Below are 24320 nucleotides of genomic sequence, written 5' to 3'. Positions count from 1 at the left end.
ATTCTCCAAATATAGTCACATTCTGGTGGTTAGACTCGAATGTATGAATCGGTGGGGGGGAGGGGGAGCACAATTGAGCTTGTAACAGGCGACCACTGACATTTTTCCAATACTGAATCTTCCAATCTATAAACACAATATATCCATCAATTTATTTTTATATTCTTTAATGCCTTTCAATGAAATTTATCATTCTCCATAGAGGTCTTAAATATTAAATTGAGGGGTGCTGATGGCATGGAGCCTGCTTGGGATTCTGTCTTTCTCTGCCTCTCTGCTCCTCCCCTGCTTGCTCTCTACCCCCTTCTCTCAACAATAAACATTTGAAAAAAAATTATGTTGAATATTCTCAATTTACTTAATCGGATCCTTACTCCTTCCTTCTGCACTATGGTTGATGTCTTAAGAGGGATGACATTTATGGCTTCTATCAAGTGACATTTAGGCACTCCTTGCCTCCTGACCTCTGGATAGGTTTAGCCAGTGAGAAGCCTGGGCAGGAGATCTGAGTATTCATTCCCTTACTTCTTTTCCACTACTGGGGCTCGTGATGGGTGGCTACAGCTGTGTTCCTCTCCTGAGTTTTGCAGCTCTCTCCCAGGAGCCTTCTCCTATCGACACAGCTCTGGGAATTCAGGTTAAGATAACTGCTCCTTTTCAGTCACCCATTCGCATTTATGGTTAGTACCCCATCTTTTCCCTGACCCTCTTCAGCATTCCTTATTGGTTACTTTTGATCCTGACTACATCTTAGTAAATGCTCCATTCATTAAACTCTACATTTTCTATATGTCAGTGTGCCAGCTTTTTCTCCATTTCTACATTTCAGTGTGCCAGGAATTTCCTGCTGGGAAACATACTTGGTCAGATTTATTCCCAAGTACTTTTTATGTCTCGAAGCTATTTTATATGGCACATTTAAAAATTACATTTTCGGGGCGCCTGGGTGGCTCAGTCGGCTAAGCGTCCGACTTCGGCTCAGGTCATGATCTCACGGTTCATGAGTTCGAGCCCCGCATCAGGCTCTGTGCTAACAGCTCAGAGCCTGGAGCCTGTTTCAGATTCTGTGTCTCCCTCTCTCTGACCCTCCCCCATTCATGCTCTGTCTCTCTCTGTCTCAAAAATAAATAAACGTTAAAAATTACATTTTCTGTTTGTTGCTAGTTATAGAAATGCAATTAGTTTTCTGATACTTTTTTTTAATCTAGCAACCTTGCTAAACATTCATTACTTCCAATAATTTGTTAGATCTTTAAAACATATTTCTTTATATGTTAATCTCCATGAATAATCTTTAAATAATCGCAGATTTGTAACTTTGTTTGTAACACATGCCTATTTGGGTTATTTAAACATCTAATAGAATGCTGTGTTGGAGTGACATTATATTAACTGCATTAATCTGTCTTCTAATATTAAACTGCTTTTGAAGTCTACACCATTGATCCAGATACATATTACTTTCAAAAATTAGAATCCAAATGAGCAGGAAGTGCACTTTTTAAAAACACATTTTTCCGTTTCCTTTTTTTAAAATTGAAGTATGGCTGACATACAATGTTATATTAGCTTCAGGTATACAACATAGTGATATGACAATTCTATACATTATGCAATGCTCACCACCATAAGGGTAGTACCATCTGTCATTATATAAAGTTGTATACATTCTTTAGAGACAGGTAGTTATCAGTTATATACTTATCTACACTCGATGAGCAACTAGTGGATATATACTAATATTTTACTGACTAGTTGCTTTGAGTTGTGTCTTTCATTTACCGCCATCAGTAATAGTTATTTAATCAGTAAACAATCATTTGTTGAGCATCCACCAAATGCCATTCACTCTTCCAGTACTAGAGTACAAAGATGACAAAGCCATAACCATTGCCATTAAAAGAAGCTCATAATTTAAGTGTGTGAAGTCTGTGTGTGTTGAATGAAAAACATATAGAGTAAGTCTGTACTGTAAATGAGTGAACAAAATGCTAAGAAAATAGAACGGGAAAGTACTTCAAGTCTCCATTCAAGACTTGAATCTTGAATAAGCGATACACGCTTATTACCAAAAAAAAAAAAAAAAAAAAAACGGAGAAGGAAACATTCAGTCATTTGTGCTGATTTATTGGTATGTGCTAAAATATTATGGTCTTGGGGATAAAGTACTGAAAGAGCCACAAAAATCTGTCTTCCCTTTACAGTCTATATTAAAAGGAAAGAAACTTGCTCCAGGAAGGACGTTTCCTGCTTACAAAAGTTTTGTATCAACAGTTCTGATTGTTTTACAGAGCAGCAATACCCCTGCCCGAAGTGGGCTGCCTGTAGGAAAATAATACCCGAGTTTCTATTTATAGTTTTTAGATTCTTCTGGTATTTACGTTTTTGCCTAATTGTAATGTACATGTATGCAATACGCACATCATCTCCCTAATGGGAGTGCAGATTCAAATTTTACTGACTTGAGTATTTCATCAAAGTTTGGGGACCATTGCACTAGTGTCCCTCAACGTCCTCAAAAGAGAAAGTAATATAAATTTAATTGTATTTAAAACCACATAACACTCATATCTAAATCACTAACACTACTGGAATTTTTATGAGTGCCTGGAGAAACCACGTTTCTTAAGGGCCTTACTTGTAGACAATCCCAGAGGAGCTGCCTATGTAGTTGTTTAGTAAGAACTGAAAAAAAAAAAAAAATCCTACACGAAGTTTGTTGGTTTGGGGCGCTGCTGGGAACAACTCTGTTTTTCTGTTCAGATAACAAGCACGGTCCAGCCAGTTGGATTGCTTGGCGCATAATCCACAAGGGCCGCCAGGTCCAGGCTCCGAGAAAGGCAGTCACAGCTTTCGCACTCAGCAAACTCCGCCCAGGGACAAGACCGGTTTCGACTGGTCAAAGCTGGGAACTGGAGACGCCAAGGCAAAGTCTAGAGCTTCTCTAGGCGCCGTACGTGGCCGGTGCGGGACCAGGGTCATGTGGCCAACGTGTGCTGATCTAGCGCCTGCGCACTGCTGTTCTATTAGCTCTTCTCCGGGCAAACTTGCCTTCTTGCTAGATCGTCACTTCCGACGGACGCTTGACGTCATTGGTATCGTCACTTCCTGCCGGTACCGGTGTGGCCCGTGCGGGTCTTGGCCGCGGGTTCTCCGGTTTTCCCCCTCCCCTACTTTCCTCCCTCCCTCCCTTTCCCTCCCTGGCCGCTGTCGGTCGCCCGTCGCAGACACCCTGGCCCATCCCCAAACCCTTTCCTGACCTCGCTGCTACCCGATTGGCCTCTTTTTCCTGTTTCTCGGCCCATCCCCAGTCCCCAGTGTCAGGGCGGGGGCCTTGAGCCAGAGGCTCTGCGGCAGAGGAAAGAAAAGAGCAGACGACCCTCGGCTCCGCAGCCGGATCGCTCGGTTCGCCGCCGCCATGGCAATGAGGCAGACTCCCCTCACCTGCTCGGGCCACACGCGGCCTGTGGTTGATTTGGCCTTCAGTGGCATCACGCCCTATGGCTATTTCTTAATCAGCGCTTGCAAAGGTGAGCAGGGCCCCTGGATCCAGATCCCTGACGGCTAGGACTGGTTCCAAAGGTATTCCCCAGTGCCGAAGGGTGATTTCAGCCTTTGAGATTGAGGCCAACATGGTCTGATGGGGAAAATAGGGATTCGTAGTTGGAGCCAAGAGAGGCTTTTCTGATCCTCTGGTGAGGCCAAGTATTGCCCTCCCCCCGTCTAGGCCTCTCATTTTACTTTTATTGCTATTTCTGGAGCATCCGGACTGTACGCTTGCGTAGGCGCCCCGGCCATCAAATACTGTAAATAATCTTTCAAGGATTTGGGGCATGAAGAAACTAGGCCAGGCTAAGTAATACCTTTCGTTATTTTACAGAGACTTGTCATTCCTGTTATTATTTCATTGGACATTCCTTTGTGGTATTAGTCCCGTTCTTCAATTGGAAACTGAGATTTAGGTTAAGACGTTTCTCCAAAATAAGACTGAAATCTGCATTATTTTGACATAGATCAGTATTCTTCCTACCGAATTACAGACGCTTCAGTGAGCATGTCTGGCTCAGCTCTTCAGTTAATTTAGTTCTGGACGTTTCATAGTGACCTCAGTGAATGAGAATAGTTAAACAATAAAAGCAGTGTTCCACTTTGTTATTGAACACAATTACTTTATGTTCGAGTCTTAGATTTTAAGTAATCTGAACTTCGAAATAACATGCTTTTTTAAATGTGTTTTAGACGGGAAGCCTATGCTACGTCAGGGAGATACAGGAGACTGGATTGGAACATTTTTGGGTCATAAGGGTGCTGTTTGGGGTGCCACATTGAATAAGGATGCCACCAAAGCAGCTACAGCAGCTGCGGATTTCACTGCGTAAGTATAGCCAAAACAGCCAGTTTTGGAGATCTCCGTGGATTGTGTTAATGGAAGTACTCAAAACTTCAACCTCAGTTATTCATAAAACTCTGACTCAGTGCCTATCAGATAGAGCACATGATGTTTGATCTCACTAAACCTCTAGTCCTTTCTGCTTCTTTCTCTTCAGTGGTTCTCACCAATTTTCAGAGACTTTAAATGACTTATTGTCTATGTCTGGATTAGGACCCAGGAACCTGCCATTGTTAACAAGCACTTTAGATAACGAGTCTTGGGGGCTCGTGCTTACAAATGCTGGACTGCATGTGCTTTCTGAGTGATATTGCACATTTCTGTGGCTTCCTAGTGCTGATGGCCTGGATTTTTAGCCCCATCTCATTCTCTGTTTTTGTTAACTGGCTTTACACATATTTAAAACTTCCAAACTCCATTGCTTTTTATTTTCTAAGTTTTTTAAGGTTGAAATTTAAATCATTCTTGATTTCTTCCTTACGTCCACATTATCATCGTTTTTTTTTTTTTTAATTTTTTTTTTTTTAACGTTTATTTATTTTTGAGACAGAGAGAGACAGAGCATGAATGGGGGAGGGTCAGAGAGAGGGAGACACAGAATCTGAAACAGGCTCCAGGCTCTGAGCTGTCAGCACAGAGCCCGACGCGGGGCTCAAACTCCCGGACCGGGAGATCATGACCTGAGCTGAAGTTGGCTGCTTAACCGACTGAGCCACCTAGGCGCTCCTCATCATTGTTGATTCTATAGCAGCATATCTCCTGGCTATGATGTTTTTATGCCCCTACCACTAGTAACTTTCCTTTCTTTTTATCTTCCATAATATTCCTAAAAACAGATTTCATCATGTCACTTCTCTGGTGATCTTCCTTCTTCCCTCTGCAGTTTCGGTGGTTTGTGACCTTGCATGTACCCAAGGGAACTTTAAATTATTCAGATGTATGTGTCTGGGAAATTCTGATTTAATTGATCTGGAGATGGGGCCCCCACATCCCCCAACATCAGTTTTTTGTTTTTTTTTTCCTTAAAGTTCTACTAAGTGGTTCTGATGTCCAGCCTTAGAACCACTGGCCTAAAGGTTAAATTTCAGTTGTTGCCAGCTTACACTTTGGCCTCATCTTGGTTTATCTACCTCTCTGGCACTGCATACCATATGCCTTGTGGTCTAGTTACACTAAACTTACTGTCGCCAAAATACATCTTACCTATTTTGGTTTTGGCCTTTGCATATGTTTGAGTGACTTGTAAAGACCCACTTTCCCCTTCTGGGCACTTTCATTTTTTTATATAGTCTTGGTATTCTAGTTTCTGATTGTGTTTATGACTTAACAGACACTTAAATGTGTAAACTGATGAAGGCAATGTCAAGAGCAATTGTATGGTAGTAGACTTTGTTACACTCAACTCTGGAGAGTAAAAGTAGTCTCCTTTCTTCCTTCCTTCCTTCCTTCCTTCCTCTCTCATAATTCTATGTTGGGAGTATTTATAAAAAATAAAGATATTGTAGTAGTAGATATGTGACTATGTGACTATGCCTTTGTTGAAACGTGTAGATTTCTATGCCACAGAATGAATTCTACTGTATGTAAAATTAAATAAATTAGTTTTTAAAACAAGGTGAGGGAGATAATAGTGCTTATCCGGGATTAAATTTGAGATGGTGAGAGCAGTAACAAAAGTTATAAATGTCAGCCTGAACTTTTGTCTGTACTTCAATGAATAGATTTCTATTACGTCTTTATGCGTAACTGTTACAAGGCTTTGTGCTGTGCCTTGTTGTGATTGTGTGTAATCCTGATAAAATAAGGCGCTGTTGATTTTATATAAATCCTGTAATGTCAACAGCTTCAGGTCAAATATTACTGTAGATGTGAGCATGCATACTTGTAACATGTCCTTCCCATTCACCTTTTTTTATATAATTTGGTAAAAGTGATTCTCAGAAGACTTCTGGAGTGCAATCAGGTGAAAGTGCCCATTCATTCCTTCTTGGGCTCACACTGTTCCCAGTATTAAAACTTCTGGCACTTTTGGGGCGCCTGGGTGGCGCAGTCGGTTAAGCGTCCGACTTCAGCCAGGTCACGATCTCGCGGTCCGTGTGTTCGAGCCCCGCGTCGGGCTCTGGGCTGATGGCTCGGAGCCTGGAGCCTGTTTCCGATTCTGTGTCTCCCTCTCTCTCTGCCCCTCCCCCGTTCATGCTTTGTCTCTCTCTGTCCCAAAAATAAATAAAAAAACGTTGAAAAAAAAAATTAAAAAAAAAAATAAAACTTCTGGCACTTTTATAGCACATAATTTGTGTGTTGTTGCTTCTTAAAGTCAGGGGTCATGTCTTATATTTTTTATATCCCCTGGCTTGTTCAGTACTTAGTATTTGTTGCATAAATAACTTGAGGAAGTTTTCTAAAGTAGACGGTAAAGAATGGGTTAATCACAGATCTTGGTTTTGCTTCTGTAATACTTGTGTCTGATTGCCAAGAGGTTAGCTTTTTTTTTTTCCGCTTCAACTCCTCCAGAGTTTTTTGCTCAGTCTAGTAGGAACATTGTCATTGGGAATGAAAGTCATTGATTTTATAACAGAGGTAGAAACTGAGGTTTTCAACTCTAGTAGACTTCAGACATTTGGGATGTGGATATTAAAAATGTCATTGTTGAAACTAGCTCCCAGTCTGCTGTAATAAGTGAATAGTTAATAAAGTGGTATTTTAAACATAATTAAGTTTTGAGGCTCCTGGCTGGCTTAGTCGGTTGGGCATCTGCTCTTGGTTTCAGCTAAGGTCATGATCTTAGGGTTGTGGGAGCATGGAGCCTACTTGATTTTCTCTCTCTCTCTCTCTCTCTCTCTCTCTCTCTCTCTCTCTTCCCCCCCTTCTCTCTCTCTACTTCTCTCCCTCTCTCTCACTCTCCTACCCTCCCTCCCTCGCACCCTCCTGCCCCTCCCCCTCTCACTCAAGCTTGCACAGTCTCTCTCTCTCTCTCAAATTAAAAAAATACAATGAAGTTTTAAGTGGAACAAGATGTTAGACACTGTAAACATTAGCATTAAACAAGCTTTTGAATTGCAATTCTGAAAGGATACATTTTTGTTCACCTCAGTTCTGGGCCCTGTCAGTGTTAATTAGTGAGCAAAATGTTTTGTCACCTCCTGCTTGATGGGCTTGCTCTGATCTTTAAGACTTGTGCAAAAAGTTGTCGGGAAGATGCCTGTCTTTGTAAAATCTGTGAAGAGCCTTCGTTTGTGCATTTGACCAAATTATAATACCAGTCCTTGGGAAGATAAAGAGCTAGATAGAGATTACTGTTCATGCGATAACGCCTCTGAAATGGAGAGTGAAAAAGGCGTGAAAAAATATGGCACCCTAAATACTTAGTCTTGGAAAGAGTAGTCAGGATTTTATCTTGCTGCCAGAGGAACAATTATCTTTATTTAGGTCACTTATAGAGCATTAATAACCCAAATCACACATTTGAGGACGTGTCTGGATAGGTATTCAGTGTTGTTTTTGTGCTTAACATTTCAAGTCTCAATGTCTGTGTTTACAAGTAGCATGAAAAGTATGAACCGGATTCTGTAATTGAATCCTGCTTCCGGCATTTAGTAGTTCTGTGACCTTGGGAATTTATTTAACCTCTTTTTTCTCAGTATCGTCATCTATAAAGATGAGAATAGTAATAATGCTTGTCTCCTATGTCAGTTGTGAATATTAAATGAGTTAAAATGTTTCTAATATTTAGAACATTGCCTAAAATTGAATGAGTATGTAAGTGTTGCATGTGTAAGGTAGCAGTGATAGCTACCGTTCCCACTAGACCAAAATCATATGTACAATTTTGGAACTTCTTTGGCTAAAGCCATGAAATTATTTGGTTTTGTGCAAAAGGGTTGAATAGATTTAAATATTAAATGCTTTTGGTTTTGTGCCCCCCCCCCCTTAAGGCTTTTAGGTGTCATGATAGAGTGGGAAAGATATAAGTATTCGCTTTGGTGAGGGCTGAGTTCATGTGCTAGCCATGCTGTGTATTTCCAGTTTGATCATGGGTTGCTTCTTAAAACTTTGGCTTTCGTATCTGTAAGATGGGTGTAAGACCACATGGTTTTTGGGAGGATTAGAGAGATGTTTCTCCATTTACATCCTTGGAGTTTAGCACAGTGCCTGTTGCCTAGTAGATGCTTCAATAAATAGTAGTTGAGTCTTACCCCTTACTTGTTCAGTGTCTGTCTTGGAGGAGTAGGAGCCTTGTGTATAATCTCTTTTAATGATTTGCATGGGACTTGCTGTTACGGAACCTGATCCAGCTAAAGAATAGCTTTCCCCACTTACCTGATTAATCATAGTTGGTATAAATAATTTTTGGGAAGCACTCACCCTTCCTATGTTTCTCATAAAATTCATTAATGTCATGTGTATCTAGAGGTGTATTTTGTTCTTGTGGAAAAAATGTATTCAGCAGAGCTGGTCTGTGGGTCAGTTTGGAATGCTATCTTGAGATAATTCGGGCAATTGAGTCAGGTGATAAGTACACTATTTCCTGAAACTCCATCCTCTTTATATCTTTTAATTCATGAAGCTAATGTAAGCTTTACTTCCCGTCATCCTCTTCTTAGCATCTCCACTTTCCTCTTAAAATCATTTGGAGAGGGTGCCTAAAGTGGAGAAGGTTACTGTGCTCTGTTCCAGAGGGTGATTAAATGGATCTGGAGTTAGGCCCAGAAATCCATAGGTAAACAGTGTATGGTCAGTTTTCTCGCTTGTAAAAGACAATAGAAAGATGGATTTTTCTCTGAATAAGGTTGTCAATACATTGAAGGTGGAATTATCTCCTTTTTGATGACTTGGTCATGTTAAGATAGCTGGGCAGTTTTTTCCACCTAAAATAACTTAATGTTTTTTGTTGTTAAACTTTAAGCAACCCCTCTTTTGAGACTTATGGTAAGTCTCAAAGTAAGTCTTGAGACTTACGGTAAGTCTCAAAGTCTTACCCAAGGGTAAGAAAAGTATTGAATAGATAACATTATTATATGCACGAAACAGGGGATGTAAGGTGAATCCGTAGTTGAGGGAGATGACAGGTACTTCATGAGTTGTGCAGAAAGTAAATGCTGCATGATTAGCTGATGAAAAGGTATTGTTTTAATGATCCTTCACTGCCTTCATTTGAGCCCCTCAGCCAGCTAGTTAATATCAGTTTCATGTCTGGTGATTGAAAAATACATTAGAAAACATTTAGGTTATTCTAGATTATTTTTAGGGCTATAAACCCTTTTTAGGATTGTTACTGTGAATAATGGAAATATGCCAAAGTTAGTAGAAGTGATTATTAGAACACACTGTCAGAAGGTGTCATCTTCAATTTTAGTAGTGTTTCTAAATAGGATGGAAAAGACTATAGATATGTTGGCACCCTGGATGCTGCTGCTTTGGTCGTGCTTCCCCCACACCCTCCACTCTGCCCCCCACTGTATACGGTTCCCTTTATTTTTAAAAATAAATGTCAGTTACATTAAAATGAAAATCTTTATGGAGCATAGTTTGTTCACTCTTAACAGTTCTTTTCCCAGTAAGCAAGGTTTTCTTGTTTATCTTTCAATAATCACTTCTGATAGAAAATGAGTTTTTTTCTTCTCTAAGCTTTTTTATTTGGAGGACTTCTTTTTTTTTTTAATTTTTTTTTTTAACATTTATTTATTTTTGAGACAGAGAGAGACAGAGCATGAACGGGGGAGGGGCAGAGAGAGAGGGAGACACAGAATTGGAAGCAGGCTCCAGGCTCTGAGCCATCAGCCCAGAGCCCGACACGGGGCTTGAACCCATGGACCGCAAGATCGTGACCTGAGCTGAAGTTGGACGCTTAACCAACTGAGCCACCCAGGCGCCCCGTGGAACCTCTTATAGTGTGCATACATACATATATATTTGTATAGACACACAACCACACATATATTTTGGGTTGGAGTGGGTCAGGGAAACAGGCAGTTGAGAGATTAAAAATCCTGTTTTAGCATTATATAATCAAAGGCTGATACTTTGGGGAAAGTTAATTGGACTAGAATTTGAGAATTTAAGAGTCAACTTTGAGGAAGAGAGAATATTTTCTTCTCTACTGTCTTGATATAAAATTTTATGTGGCCTTTTCATTCTTCTGCAAATTTTTTCTAGGATTTTTTGTTTTTCACTTGTTTGTTTTGCACGTAAGTGAGACTAGTGACTAGAGAAACAAATTGGAAAGATGAAACTTAAAATTGGTTAAAATGTTTTGTAGTCTTGCTAAAAGGATATTATGGCTGTAGGCTAAAGGTAAGGATGGGTTGGTTCATGGATATCATTTACTTAAATTTGTAGATCTTTTTCATTGCCAAAATTAGATTCGCTACATGGCTTCTACAGGTATATTTTTCTTTAGAATCATTTAAAGTATGTAATCAAATGAACTCTTAACACTGAGGGATACTAAAGATAATGAGAGATGCGTAATACATTTATATAACATTTCATGTATCTAACTTACTTGGTAATCATCAAAATTACCATTATATTTCTCTTCTAATTTCACTCTTTTTACTTTTAGCAAAGTGTGGGATGCTGTCTCAGGAGATGAATTGATGACGCTGGCTCATAAACACATTGTCAAGACTGTGGATTTTACGCAGGTATCAGAAAATAGAATTTATTTTAGGGAGTGAAATTGCTGTTACTATAGGATGTAGTGACGGTTGTATACTTGATTGGTTTGTATATTTGGGGCGATATTAGGTGTATATTGCCTTATATTTGATAATATAATTGCATATTACACTATAGAGATTTATTTATTTATTTGGTTAATCCTGAGATACCCTGGAACTCTTGGCTGAGTTCTCCGTCGGTAGCAACAAATATCTAAAATGTGCCAATAATGTTTCCTAACTACTTTCAGAAGGGAGAGGATAAAGTTGAGATCACCAAAGAAGTGTTTCTTAGTGGGGAGGGAGCAGGATCAAGGCAGATAGAGAAGATTCATGTGGTAGGTGGTATAATACATTTGAACTGGAGAAGCTTAAAGGGTTTTACGAAATTTAGGCAATTACGAAAAGGATAAATGTTCTACAGTATCTTCTCAGAATTGGTACGTTTTACGTCTCTTTATGATGCCTGCGAACTTTATTTATTTCAAGGTTATTTATTTTTGAGAGAGAGCGTGAGCAGGGGAGGGGCAGAGGAGAGGGAGACACAGGATCCAAAGCACGCTCCAGGCTCTGAGCTGTCAGCACGGAGCCCGATGTGGGGCTCAATTTTATGAACCCTGAGATTGTGACCTGAGCTGAAGTCAAATGTTCAACCAACTGAGCCACCCAGGCGCCCCTGATGTCGGTGAACTTTATTTAGATTTTAGTTGGTGTTGAAGAAGTTTCAGAAAGATATAGCTGTTAAAATGGCTAATCTGTTAACATTTTCCTTGTGTGTGTTTTCAGGATAGTAATTACTTATTAACCGGGGGACAGGATAAACTGTTACGCATATATGATTTGAACAAACCTGAAGCAGGTAAGCATAATTTATACCTGTGTTATATTTTGTTTTAATTTAAATAAGTCTTCTTGATTAAAAAGAGTCATGTTCAGGGGCGCCTGGGTGGCGCAGTCGGTTAAGCGTCCGACTTCAGCCAGGTCACGATCTCGCGGTCCGTGAGTTCGAGCCCCGCGTTGGGCTCTGGGCTGATGGCTCAGAGCCTGGATCCTGTTTCTGATTCTGTGCCTCCCTCTCTCTCTGCCCCTCCCCCGTTCATGCTGTGTCTCTCTCTGTCCCAAAAATAAATAAACGTTGAAAAAAAAAAGAGTCATGTTCAGTGCTCAAATTTGGAAGTTAAAGATAGTCACAAAGAAAAAAATGAAAACATAATTCATAATCCAGTATTAATCGTTGTTAATATCTTTAGTTTCTGGTTCATATTCTTCCAGGTTTTTTTTTTTCTATGCAAATCTCTTTTTTATAATGTCCATTTATTTGCTACATTGTACTTGTATCTTTTTCTTACAACCTAAAATCTTATTTTGCTAAATTTTTATCATATTAAGTTTAAAAAGATGCATAGCATTGTTACTACTTTTTGGTAAGAATGAGTGGTTATCTGTAGAAGGTAAGAAGGGTGCGAGTTCTTAGTGTGTACATATATTCAGATTTTTGAACCATGTGAATGTATTAATAGGATTTTTAAATTTTTTTTTTGAATTTAAAAAAATTTTAAAAATTGCAATTCACAATTTTTTCATGTTTTGAAATATTCTATCCACTGTTTTTAATGACTGTATCATTTTCATCCTATGGATAAGTGGATTAAAAAATCTCTTACTATGTGACCTGTTTGGGCTACTTACAGATTTTAAATATCATAAGTAGTGTTATGCTTGGGGTGCCTGGGCCGTTCAGTTGGCTGGGCATCCAACTTTGGCTCAGGTCATGATCTCACCGTCTGTGAGTTTGAGCCCTGCGTCAGGCTCTGTGCCGAAAGCTTGGAGCCTGGAGCCTGCTTCAGATTCTGTGTCTCCCTCTCTCTCTGCCCCTTCCCTGCTCGTGCTCTGTTTCTCGCTCTCAAAAATGAGATAAAAAAATTAAAAAAATCTTTTTATAAGTAGCGTTATGCTTAACATCCTTTTAATTGCAAATATTCCCGCAATTATTTCTGTAGAATAACTACATAGAAATAGAATTGTTGGGACAAAAAGGAGGTATACTTGGAAACTGTTGGTAGGAATTACTAAAGTGTGTTCTACAGAAATGTAAAAAATATATCTAATCTATAGTTAACCTGTTCTAGCAAACGCTGATAACTAACTGTATCTTTCTCAATTCAATAGAAGAAAAATGTTTCTGTGGTATTAATGTAAACTTGAAAAAAATTATTCATGAGATTAAATAACTATTGAGTGCCATTTTAATGTATTTGTTGGTGAATAGCCTGTTCATACTTTTTGCCAATTTATCTGTTGTGGTGTTCATCTTTTTTTATTGGTTTTAAGGTTCTTTATTGTATTCTAATTTGTTGCTTGCTTTTACATATTTTAAAAAAGTTAACTTATTTTGAGAGAGAGAGAGAATTCCAGGTAGCTTCTGCACTTTCAGTGTAGTAGAGCCCATTGTGGGGCTGGAACTCAGCAAACCATGAAATCGTGATCTGAATCAAAGTAGGAAACTTAACAGACTAAGGCACCCAGGTGCCCCTTAAATTTTATTAGTTAAGGTTTATGGTATAGGGGTGTCTGGGTGGCTCAGTTAGTTGAGATTTTGGCTCAGGTCATGATCCCAGGGTTGTGGAATCAAGTCCTGCATCAGGCTCCATGCTGAGTGTGGAGCCTATTTGAGATTCTCTCCCTCTACCCCTCTCCCCTGCTCATGCATGCATGCTCTCTCTCTTTTCCTCTCTCTCTGTCTCAAATAAATAGGTTTATGGTATACACATTGTAAAGTTTTTGGTGGTAAAATTTATCATTTCCCTAATGAATTCTCTATTGCATAGAAGTTGTAAAAGATACCTTTTCTTTTCTGGTACAGATATTCATTTTGTAGTAGTCTATTTTGTAGTAGTTTAATGCTTTTCTAGCCACATTATATATATTTCAAAAGCTATGAAATTATGATGAACAAGATTTTGTTTTATATAAGTTGGTATCTTAAATTTTGTATCATGGGTATTTATTATTTATTCATAAATCTGTGAACTTCCGAAGTTTGTGTGAAAGTCAAAGCTACATTGGATATTAAGTAATTATTCTCAAGATACTCTCTTTCCTAAAAGCATTTTTAAGGTGACCAAACAGACTACATTTATAGGTGATTCTTCATTAGCATCTGGAAGTATTTCTCTTCATTCTCTTTGATAACTTGAAGCCAAAACATAGCAAAGTACTTGGACCTCTTATAATCAGCATGTCTATCTGACTCTGCGAGGTAGTTCAGGCCTTTGGTGGATATTTTTCATCTTTTACCTTTCTCAAAGCTGATTTTTGAAAGTGGTTCTTGCACTGTACTGGCAATAGAAATAACAGCAATTAACTGAAGTTTTACTGTATGTCAGACACCGGGTTAGAAGCTTCAGATGAATATTCTCATTTGGTCCTTATACTCAAATTATGAGGTACAGTAACTGTCGTTATCCCATCATACAGATGAAGAAATGAAAGGGTTAAGTAACCTTTACTTCGACAGATTAAGTAACTTGCCCCAAATCAAAGTAGTGTTGACTAGCTTTGCCTCCAGCATGTTTTTGTCCAAAGATAACACTGAGTAGTTTTGTTTTTGTTTTTGTTTTGTTGTTGTTTTTTAATCTTTTGAAGGGAAAGTCTCCCAATGGAGACAGGTTCCTATTTTTTGGGTGCTTTGCTCTCAGCGTAGAAATATTCTTGGGAGGGGCACATGGGTGGCTCAGGTCATGATCTCATGGTTCCTGAGTTCAAACTCTTGCATCAGGCTCTGCACTGACAGTGTGGAGCCTGCTTGGGATTCTCTCTCTCCCTCTCTCTCAAAATAAATAAAGTTAAAAAAAAATATTCTTGGGAAATGCCACATTGCTTTTTATTCTCCTTTTCTTCTGTCAGCCTCTATTTCCCTCTTTTTTCCTGTTAGTTACTACCAACAGTGACTTGGATGAAGGTCCCAGTGTTAGTGATGATGTTGGATTAGCTTCTTTTATTTCATTGTGGTACAGTAATGGTAATGCTTTTGAAAGCAGAAAGTAGCCTGGAGGGAGTGATATATTCAGTCCCAAGTGAGGATAAATAACAGCATAGTTCTTGGGTTCTTTGTTATGCGAATAAGTTTTCCATCCAGTGCAGAAAAACTAAATGTATTCTTTTTTAAACAGTAACTTCGCATTGTGTTGGGCTTTGAAAAGTTGGCAGTCTTACTTAAAATTTATTTTTTCTTTTCTTTTTACATATTGTTTCAATGTTGCTCAGTTAAGAAAATGAAATATTAACAATTTTAAATTGTTTTATCTTAAGAACCTAAGGAAATCAGTGGTCACACTTCTGGTATTAAAAAAGCTTTATGGTGCAGTGAGGATAAACAGATTCTTTCAGCTGATGATAAAACTGTCCGGTAAGTAATTTTTCTTTAATAATTTAAAACTTAAGCTGTGCATAGATGACATTTTTCTGGAGCTGTCTGTTTACTATTATAAACCTAGAGCAGAATCCACAAGACACTTAATTAAAACTACTGATATCTTTATAAGCACCTACTCTTAACCTGAGTCAGTGGACAGGCTGGGTGTAGGGAGTCCATGAAAGTCCTGAAATTCTGTACACAATTCTTTGTGCTGATTGTTTTCTCCCATAGTAATATATAATAGCTGTCATCATATTCACAAATACAGAGTATAAGAACCATTATTTAGAGTGACACTAGAATGGCAAAATTAAGATTTATATGTCTTAACAGTGTAATTTTGCTAAATGGCTTGGGAGGTATGTGTAAGTGTTAAAGTTGACCTCACCAACCAGATACCAAGTAATTTATCATTGTATAGGAACCCAAACATTCTCTGTATCATCTATAATTTGTGAATTGGAATGAAGGTTGTTGTACCACAATTGTGATTATTCTCTCATTGATTAATCTGTAGGTATAATTGGGAATTACGCACTTTTCTTAAATGAGTAAATACCACTGTTTTCCTCTTCCTTTTTTGCAGCCTTTGGGATCATGCTACTATGACAGAAGTGAAGTCTCTAAATTTTAGTATGTCTGTTAGCAGTATGGAATATATTCCTGAGGGAGAGATCTTGGTAATAACTTATGGACGATCTATTGCTTTTCATAGTGCAGTAAGGTATGTCCAAGAAATACCTTAATTTTTTTTTTTTCTTTTCTGTCTTTTTTTTTTTTTTTTTTTTTTGGTAACTTAAAAATTAGAAGGCAAATGTGAGAGGTATTTAACTCTTTACAAAACAAATCTTAGCCTATACTACATAATATAGGAGGAAATACTTCCATACCATTAACAATATGTTTTTTAAGAATTTGGAATATTGATGAATTAATCATATTAATTTCCAGATATTTAGGACATTGGTAAAATTTAACAACTTTTAAATGATAATTTTCTTAAAAGGATTGCTAGACTGGTGCTATAATTAACATTCATTACTGTATAAAACCACTGTGATCTTGATTCTCTTATTTTCCCTTTAAAATTTTAGAGAAACTTTTTTTTTCCCCCCCTGAAGTTTGTGTAGACCTAGTGATGTTTTCCAAAAACAGACCTCTTTTTTTTTGTGACCATAAATATGGTTAATACCTCTGTTGTAAATTTGGGAAATAGAAAAAAAAATTTACCCACAGTTCTTCAACTATAGATGCCAGAATGTTAATGGTAGTTTTATTTTCTGTTTTAGTCTTTTATAACATTATATGTGTGTGTTCATGTGGGCATTTTTCTTTAGTTACTAGGGTCCTATGAGTGTAATTCAGATTTTTTATTTTAAATTATTCTTAGCTATTAAAAATTGTTTGAAAATATTTTTGGTAGGTGTATTACATAATAGGTGTTAATCATGTGTCAGTTTCCCTGTTTTAACGCTGCAGTGATTTATGGTACATCTCTGATATTTCCTTGTAAGAGAAACCTGAGTATTTCCTTATATGAATTAGCAGTTCAAAGGGTAGGAAAGTTCTTTGTAGGGGCGGCTGGGTGGCTCAGTCAGTTAACTCAATTTCAGCTCAGGTCCTAATCTCTTGGTTTGAGTTCAAGCCCCATATTTGGGCTCTGTACTGACAGCACAAAACCTGCTTGGGATTCTCTTTCTCTTTCTCTGTCTTTGCTCCTACCTGCTTGTTCTCTTTCCCAAAATAAAGAAATAAAAACTTTGATAAGTAAGTAAGTAAATAAAGTTCTTTGCATACATGATTTCTGTAAAGATTATACCACATTATGCTCCAGCCAGCAGTCTTTTACCTTTTGTCAGAAGGGCCGCTTGCACAGTTGAGCTTTACTGAAGGGCAAAAGGAAAGAGGAGGTAGTAAAAACGGAGAAAAGCAGTTAAGAATGTAAAGGAGTTCATGCACCCACAGTGAAGTGGTAGTAATAGAATGCAATTGCCCGGAGCCATTAATTTGTATGACTGTGTTCATTGGTCCCTTGTGGATTTAGGCAGCACATAGCCCTGCTTAGATCAGCACCTCGGATCCTGTTTCAGTGGCAGAGGTTTGCTGGCCTACTGAACGTTCTACCATTCAAGGCAGAAGGTTGCTCTTCAGTGATCCTGCACCAGTCATGACTAACTTGAATTTCTGTATGTAGTGTGTGATGATGGGAATAGGGTGGTGGCATTTCGGAGCAGGAATGCTCTTGATGTTTTATGTTGGAGCCTTTCAGGACTTTTAGAATTAGACTGGAAAAGAGCTGATGTCCAAACTCATTGATACTCAGGTGAAGCTGTTGTTGTGCATTGATTTTTATTATGTAGCTGTAGTTTTAAATTTGGTTATTCTTTTAAAGCTTGATATTAAAAACTGAGCCATCTTTAGCAGTTTTATATTTTTATGGCACTGAAGGTTTTTTGTTGTTGCAGAAGCTCATACATTTTCAGCAATTGAGAATAATGTACAAATAATCCATTATGTTAATTACTTACTGTAAAACCTTTTTCTGTTTACAAAGATAATGCATGGTTATCATGGAAAAATCAAACAATACAGAATTACATTTTGTTCAGTGTAAAAATCCAAATAGATTAGCCATGCTGTTTTAATTAGCTAACAGTCATTTCCAAGAAGGCATTCGCTGCCCAAAGTGCCTTGTATTTCTGGTATGAGCTCCGCTTGGGCATAGTATCTTTCTGAACTTTTTTTGCTAATATTATTTACAGGTTTGTTGTTTTTTTTTTTAACATCTCTATTTATGTTTGACTAAATGAAGATGTAATTATTCCTTGTGTTTCAGAAATTAGGAACAGTTTAAAAGAAACTGAATTATTTTTTGGTATTATTATGCAGTATTCAACGTTTATAAATATTATTTAAATTATTTTCCAGTTTGGACCCAATTAAATCCTTTGAAGCTCCTGCAACCATCAATTCCGCATCTCTTCATCCTGAGAAAGAATTTCTTGTTGCAGGTGGTGAAGACTTTAAACTTTATAAGTATGATTATAATAGTGGAGAAGAATTAGGTGAGTTGTCCTTTTTTTCTTCCCTTAAAATGATGTGTTTACATTTGTCAAATGCTAGGTTTTAGTAATTAACACCTCAGCACATTTTATGGCTAACTAAAGCTTGCTATTTCCAAGCGAAAAAATAAAGGACTTTTTTCCATTTTTGGTAGAAGTATTTGTAGAACTACAAACAAAGTATACTGAACTCTCAATTTTACCTTTTCCTTTTAACCTAAGTTCATTGTATTCTGATATTCTATACAGTAGTGCAGTATATTTATCTGAGGATACACAAGGCAGTCTTACATCAAAATTCCGTTAAGCAGCTGTAAGGGTATTTGTTCTTTGTGAAGTATAGTGCTAGTATGTAGCCCGTCTACCTGGCTCCTCTGTTTTGCCAGCTTAAGAATCTCTAAGCTTTGGGGCGCCTGGGTGGCGCAGTCGGTTAAGCGTCCGACTTCAGCCAGGTCACGATATCGCGGTCCGTGAGTTCGAGCCCCGCGTCGGGCTCTGGGCTGACGGCTCGGAGCCTGGAGCCTGTTTCTGATTCTGTGTCTCCCTCTCTCTCTGCCCCTCCCCCGTTCATGCTCTGTCTCTCTCTGTCCCAAAAATAAATAAACGTTGAAAAAAAAAAAAATTAAAAAAAAAAAGAATCTCTAAGCTTTGTATAGAGTAGTGGGGGGGGGGAACAGCTGTGACCTATTATAGGGATACCTTTGGGATCTGAATTGGAGGAGATTTTGGGGTTTTTTTGGAGTCTGACTTTTGCTTCCATTTTCATAATAATAGTCCTTAGTAAAGGAGGGGGAGGGACATGTAAAGTTAATTTGAAGTTGACATACATCCTAACTTTACATTTATCTAGGTTTAATAATCATTTATCTAGGTTTACATTTATTAAACTGATAACAGATACTACACTTGGTCTTAGCCAAAAGGCTGAGAAGTGATCTAGGTTTACATTTATGTAGGTATTTCATAATCATTGCTCTCAGTATCTACTTTTAGCCTTCCCAAAATAGTTTTTGCTTTTTGAACTAGTATGTTTAGTTTTTATAATCCCTTTTTCCATAAGCTGCTACTTTATTTCTTCTAACTCTCCTGCTTTACCACCCAATGATATTAAGCTTGTTAGAATTATACACGAGAGCAAAAGACAACTTTATGTTTTGTTTCTTTGGGAAAGCTAATGGATTTGGGTTGGATAAATGGAAGTTTGGTGAAGGGACCATATAATTGCTTATGGTTCACTCTTTATTATTTGAGTATAAATGACTTTTAAATAAGAGATTCTTTTATTCTTAATCTCTACACTCAAAGTGGGGCTTGAATTTATGACCCCAAGATCGTGAGTCATGTGCTCTACCAACTGAGCCAGCCAGATGCCCCAACTAAGATTCTTTTTTTCATTATCTTTATTTAATGTCAGTTTCCAAGGTTTCAGAATGTTTTGGCCATGTATTCTTTTTGAAAAAGAAGTAAATTATTTGCCTGAGATCTGAGGTCACAGTTAGTGAACTCTGGACCTTTGACCCAGCTATTCTCATTACAAACCTCTCATATTCTTTCTACTCTCATGAAAACTTTTCTCTTGTGATAATACTCTCATGATATTCTCTGGTTGGACAGAGATGGGGGAAGATGAGGGTTCTTGAGTTGAATGGATGGAGACAGAACAGGAGCATTGGTCTGATAAAGACTTTGAAAACTAATAAGATGATTAGCATTTAGAAAGTAGATGAGAAAAGTTCATAAATAAGGATATGATTTAAACATAACAGCGCCACTACTGATCTGTACACTTTCTCATTAAATTCCACAGATTAAAATATTTAAGGATCAGCATTGAGCTTGTATCTTAATGTTCTGTGTGACAGACTGAATAGTAGAATCCCGATAGTCTGGTAGGAAATTAAGAGGCAACGTGTATAAAAGAGCTCCATCTGGTGGCTCTCCATAGTCATAATAGGAATTGGTTTCCTGGTAAATAGTCAGTGAGTTTAGGATGTGGAAATTGGGATTGAACTGAGACTTTAGACCTGTTTTCTATAGAATTTACTCCCTTCCTTCATCCTTATTGGCACATGAAACCTCATTTTTTTTTCTTTTTTTTTTTTTGAGGGATAATATGAAACCGTAATGTGCGCTAAAATTCGAAGCGGGTAATTTTACCGAGAAATGGTAGACATTATGTACCACTTTGTGAGAAGAATCACTTTGATTTTTGAAAAATGTTTTTTTTAATTTATTTTAGAGGGAGAGAGAGAGTGGGAGTGGGGAAGGGTCAGAAAGAGAGGGAGACACAGAATCTGAAGCAGGCTCCAGGCTCTGCTCTGTCAGCACAGAGCCTGACGCAGGGCTCGAACTCACAAACCGTGAGATCATGACCTGAGCTGAAGTCAGATGCTTAACTGACTGAGCCACCCAGGTGCCCTTCATTTTTTTTTTTATTATGTTTATTTATTTTTGAGAGAGAGACAGAGACAGAGCATGACCAGGGAAGGGGCAGAGAGAGGGGGAGACACAGAATCTGAAACAGGCCCCAGGCTCCGAGCTGTCAGTACAGAGCTCAGACTTATGAACCATGAGATCATGACTTGAGCTGACGTTGGACGTTTAACCAACTGAGTCAACCAGGCGACCCAGAATCACTTCATTTTTTTTAGTGAGGTTTAGCTCTTTGAATTTGGACTTGAGAATTTTGCATCTTCCCAATAATAAAAGACAGTCTTTTCTTTAGTGTATCAATACTTAGCCACTATTTAAGTCTTAAATTATCTAATAGCCCTTCTCCTCTTTTTCAGAATCCTACAAAGGACACTTTGGTCCTATTCACTGTGTGAGATTTAGTCCTGATGGAGAGCTTTATGCCAGTGGTTCTGAAGATGGAACATTGAGACTATGGCAGACTGTGGTAGGAAAAACATACGGCCTTTGGAAATGTGTGCTTCCTGGTAAGAATTTGTATTCAAAGTTATCAAGTTTAGGGGCGCCTGGGTGGCACAGTCAGTTAAGCGTCCGACTTCAGCCAGGTCACGATCTCGCGGTCCGTGAGTTCGAGCCCCGCGTCGGGCTCTGGGCTGATGGCTCAGAGCCTGGAGCCTGTTTCCGATTCTGTGCCTCCCTCTCTCTCTGCCCCTCCCCCGTTCATGCTGTGTCTCTCTCTGTCCCAAAAATAAACAAACATTGAAAAAAAAAATTAAAAAAAAAAAAAAAAAAAGTTATCAAGTTTATGGGGCCCCCGGCTGGCTCACTTGGTGGAGCATGTGAATCTTAATCTAGGGGTTGGAAGTTGAAGCCCTGTGTTGGTAGAATTTACTTTAAAAAGCCCGCAAAGTTATCAAGTTAAACTTCATAATTTTGTGTCATTTTTCATCACTAGTTTTATTTCTATGTTTCTGTCGCCTATAGATTTTAAATTCTATAATATGGTTGAAGCAGAGAAGCCCATGATTATAAATTGGCTACTGTGTTATTTTGTTTGGTTAAATTTTTTTGTTGTGTTTCTGGTTCTTTTGTTTGTTTTTACACTTGATCATTTGGTGAATGGTATGGACCTAATTCAAATTTTGCTAGAGGGCAGTATAAAGAATTTATAAGTAAATGTATTTAATCTCTGAATGGTATTACTCACAGATCCTTATTAATAAGGTAGACATGTTTTTAATAAAAATACTTAGTTATTGATCCCAAAATAGTTGTAGTATGAACTTAATAGTGAACTTTGAGGAGACACATAATATTTTAGAATTTTAATTATTAAGAAAGAGGTTCCTATGTTGTAGCTCGTTGCTTAGAATAATGTGTACTCTTCTTTAAATATTGGAAGTTATTGGAAGTTATTCACATAATCATGAAGTGCTTTTCTTTCCATAGAAGAAGATAGCGGTGAGCTGGCAAAGCCAAAGATCAGTTTTCCAGAGACAACAGAAGAGGAGCTAGGTAAATACTGATGAATGAACTTTCGTTGAGTCCTGGGGGATGTAAATTAAAGGGTTAGATGAGTTTTATTGATTGACAAAGGACACTTATTAAATATGAACATACTTAAGTAATGGAAAGTTTGTTATATGTATGTAATTTTATACACATGTTCATAAAACAAATATTTAAGTATCTATAGCATAGTGGTAGGCATGAAGATGTAGTGTGGATTCGAGGTGGTTACTCTTATAGTGGAGTTTAACTTACGAGGCAGTTGCTAAAATAAAAATACAAGCTGTTGCAGTTGTAATTGTTTTGTAACATTTATTCAGGACATGCTACTTCCCAAGTGCTGCTTCCCAAATGTAGAATTACAGATTGGAAGGTATACTGATCATAAAGTATTGTTTGATTTCGAATAAATGAAGGAGGCGGCCAGGTCTTCCAAAGATAAGACTTTAATTCAGTGTTTCCTCAATAGTTGGAGTCACTGAAAGTGTAGCCCAGCAGAGGGTCCCCTGGGAAGTTAAGTTACAGTGTAAGAGTGTAATGGGTGAAATACATGAACTCTTTCTTCATTGCATTTTCAGTGACATGAGTCTAGTCATTAATGGTTTGTGCCCTTGTTCTCTTTTGCCTCGCCTCACCAGCACACTTACCAAAAAAATTTTCATTCCTTTATTACACAGAAATGTGGTTAACACAGAAATTTACACAGAAATTTTCTTTATTAAGTTGACTAATGTGGGGTGTTTTTCATTGTTATTTTTTTCATTGCAGAAGAAATTGCTTCAGAGAACTCAGATTCCATCTATAGTTCAACTCCTGAAGTTAAGGCCTGAGCATTGGGCATATGCTGCAGATAATGTACAACTTATGGACTAAAACAAGCAAGCAGAGAAAAGCATCAGCCTCCCGGTGTTACTCTCTGCTTAAGGCAAACATGAGCAGTAAATTATGGGGAATATGACTTAGCTCCAGTGCTGGAACTAACTTGGTGTTTGTTACCTGTACATGAAAACGCAAGAGTATCACATGAAGGCAGGTGGAAGTAGGCTCTTGTGGTATGATGGCCTGTTGTCTTTTTAATGAGTATGTGCAAGCCAACATCCAATTTCTCTTATTATAATTAGATTTCTTGTAGCCGTTTATGTTATTATGGAGAAGAAAAATATATTGGCCTATTTTTCTGACGTTTCCCTTAAAAGCAGAAAGCCTTTTTTTTTTCCTTTTGCTTTAGTTGTAAAGAAGGGGGAATTCATGATAAAGTAACTGGTTTGATTTCTCTTTCATTGTACACTGCTTCTGAACATCTAATTGTTTTAGTTGTCTAAATAAAATGCCTCTAAACAAAACAATGTTTGTTTCTTGGGAGATTTGAGTTTATAAATGGAAGTTGCCAGAAAGCTTTTCTACATCATAACTATATCAAAAAGACAATGTGGTTAAAGAATTTGTAGTAAACATGTTGTTTCCTGAATTTGAAATTCAATTATTTGTACTAAATTTTTAAAATTTCCATGTTTTTTGCTGGGTTTGCATTTACCTTCCTTCTTCCTGCTTTGGATGGAAATGCTTGACTTGCTTTTTAAAAGAAATTCAGAATAATGACTTATTTAAATATATGCTAGTTATAAGAAAAAAATAGTAAATCAAAATTGGCGGAAAGCAGGAAAATCACTTAAAATCTCACCATCCCCCCAAAATCTGTTAAAATTTACTGAGCGTTAATGCGCATTTGTGTACCTATATGTGTATATACAGATAGTAAATATTTTATAAACGTGGGATAATTGTACACTTGCAATGTTTATTTTACTTTAAGTTCAGATGGCATTCAAAAAGCCTTTTTACCAACCTTATAATAAAATGGGTCAACTGGA

At 37.7% G+C, this 24320-nt stretch overlaps 1 protein-coding gene and 1 pseudogene across 2 annotated transcripts; one reads left to right on the top strand and one right to left on the bottom strand.

Moving 5' to 3' along the window:
• The first annotated feature begins 3084 nt into the window (after positions 1-3084).
• Positions 3085-24320, top strand: STRAP (serine/threonine kinase receptor associated protein). 2 transcript variants are annotated; one of them, XM_040488813.1, is made up of 10 exons: positions 3085-3530; positions 4240-4375; positions 10953-11034; positions 11836-11908; positions 15361-15457; positions 16053-16190; positions 18395-18531; positions 21318-21467; positions 22393-22455; positions 23218-24320. In XM_040488813.1, the coding sequence occupies exons 1-10, from the start codon at positions 3419-3421 to the stop codon at positions 23277-23279; spliced, it is 1050 nt and encodes a 349-aa protein (XP_040344747.1). In that variant the 5' UTR covers positions 3085-3418; the 3' UTR covers positions 23280-24320. The 2 variants fall into 2 exon arrangements, with proteins under 2 accessions (XP_040344747.1, XP_040344746.1); XM_040488812.1 differs by having other exon boundaries at positions 3087-3530; positions 22390-22455.
• Positions 19295-19464, bottom strand: LOC121039103 (uncharacterized; annotated as a pseudogene).

This window comes from Herpailurus yagouaroundi, unplaced genomic scaffold (assembly GCF_014898765.1).
Source record: "Herpailurus yagouaroundi ecotype Mexico unplaced genomic scaffold, PumYag 166, whole genome shotgun sequence".
In the NCBI taxonomy this organism is placed as follows: Eukaryota; Metazoa; Chordata; class Mammalia; order Carnivora; family Felidae; genus Herpailurus; species Herpailurus yagouaroundi.
This window is presented reverse-complemented; position numbering and strand designations above follow the sequence as displayed.

Coding starts and splice junctions, on each gene's coding strand:
- STRAP (XM_040488812.1), top strand. CDS start 3,419: ATGGCAATGAGGCAGACTCCCCTCACCTGCTCGGGCCACACGCGGCCT. Junction 11,035..11,835: donor AGACTGTGGATTTTACGCAG/GTATCAGAAAAT, acceptor GTGTGTTTTCAG/GATAGTAATTACTTATTAAC. Junction 16,191..18,394: donor GCTTTTCATAGTGCAGTAAG/GTATGTCCAAGA, acceptor ATTATTTTCCAG/TTTGGACCCAATTAAATCCT.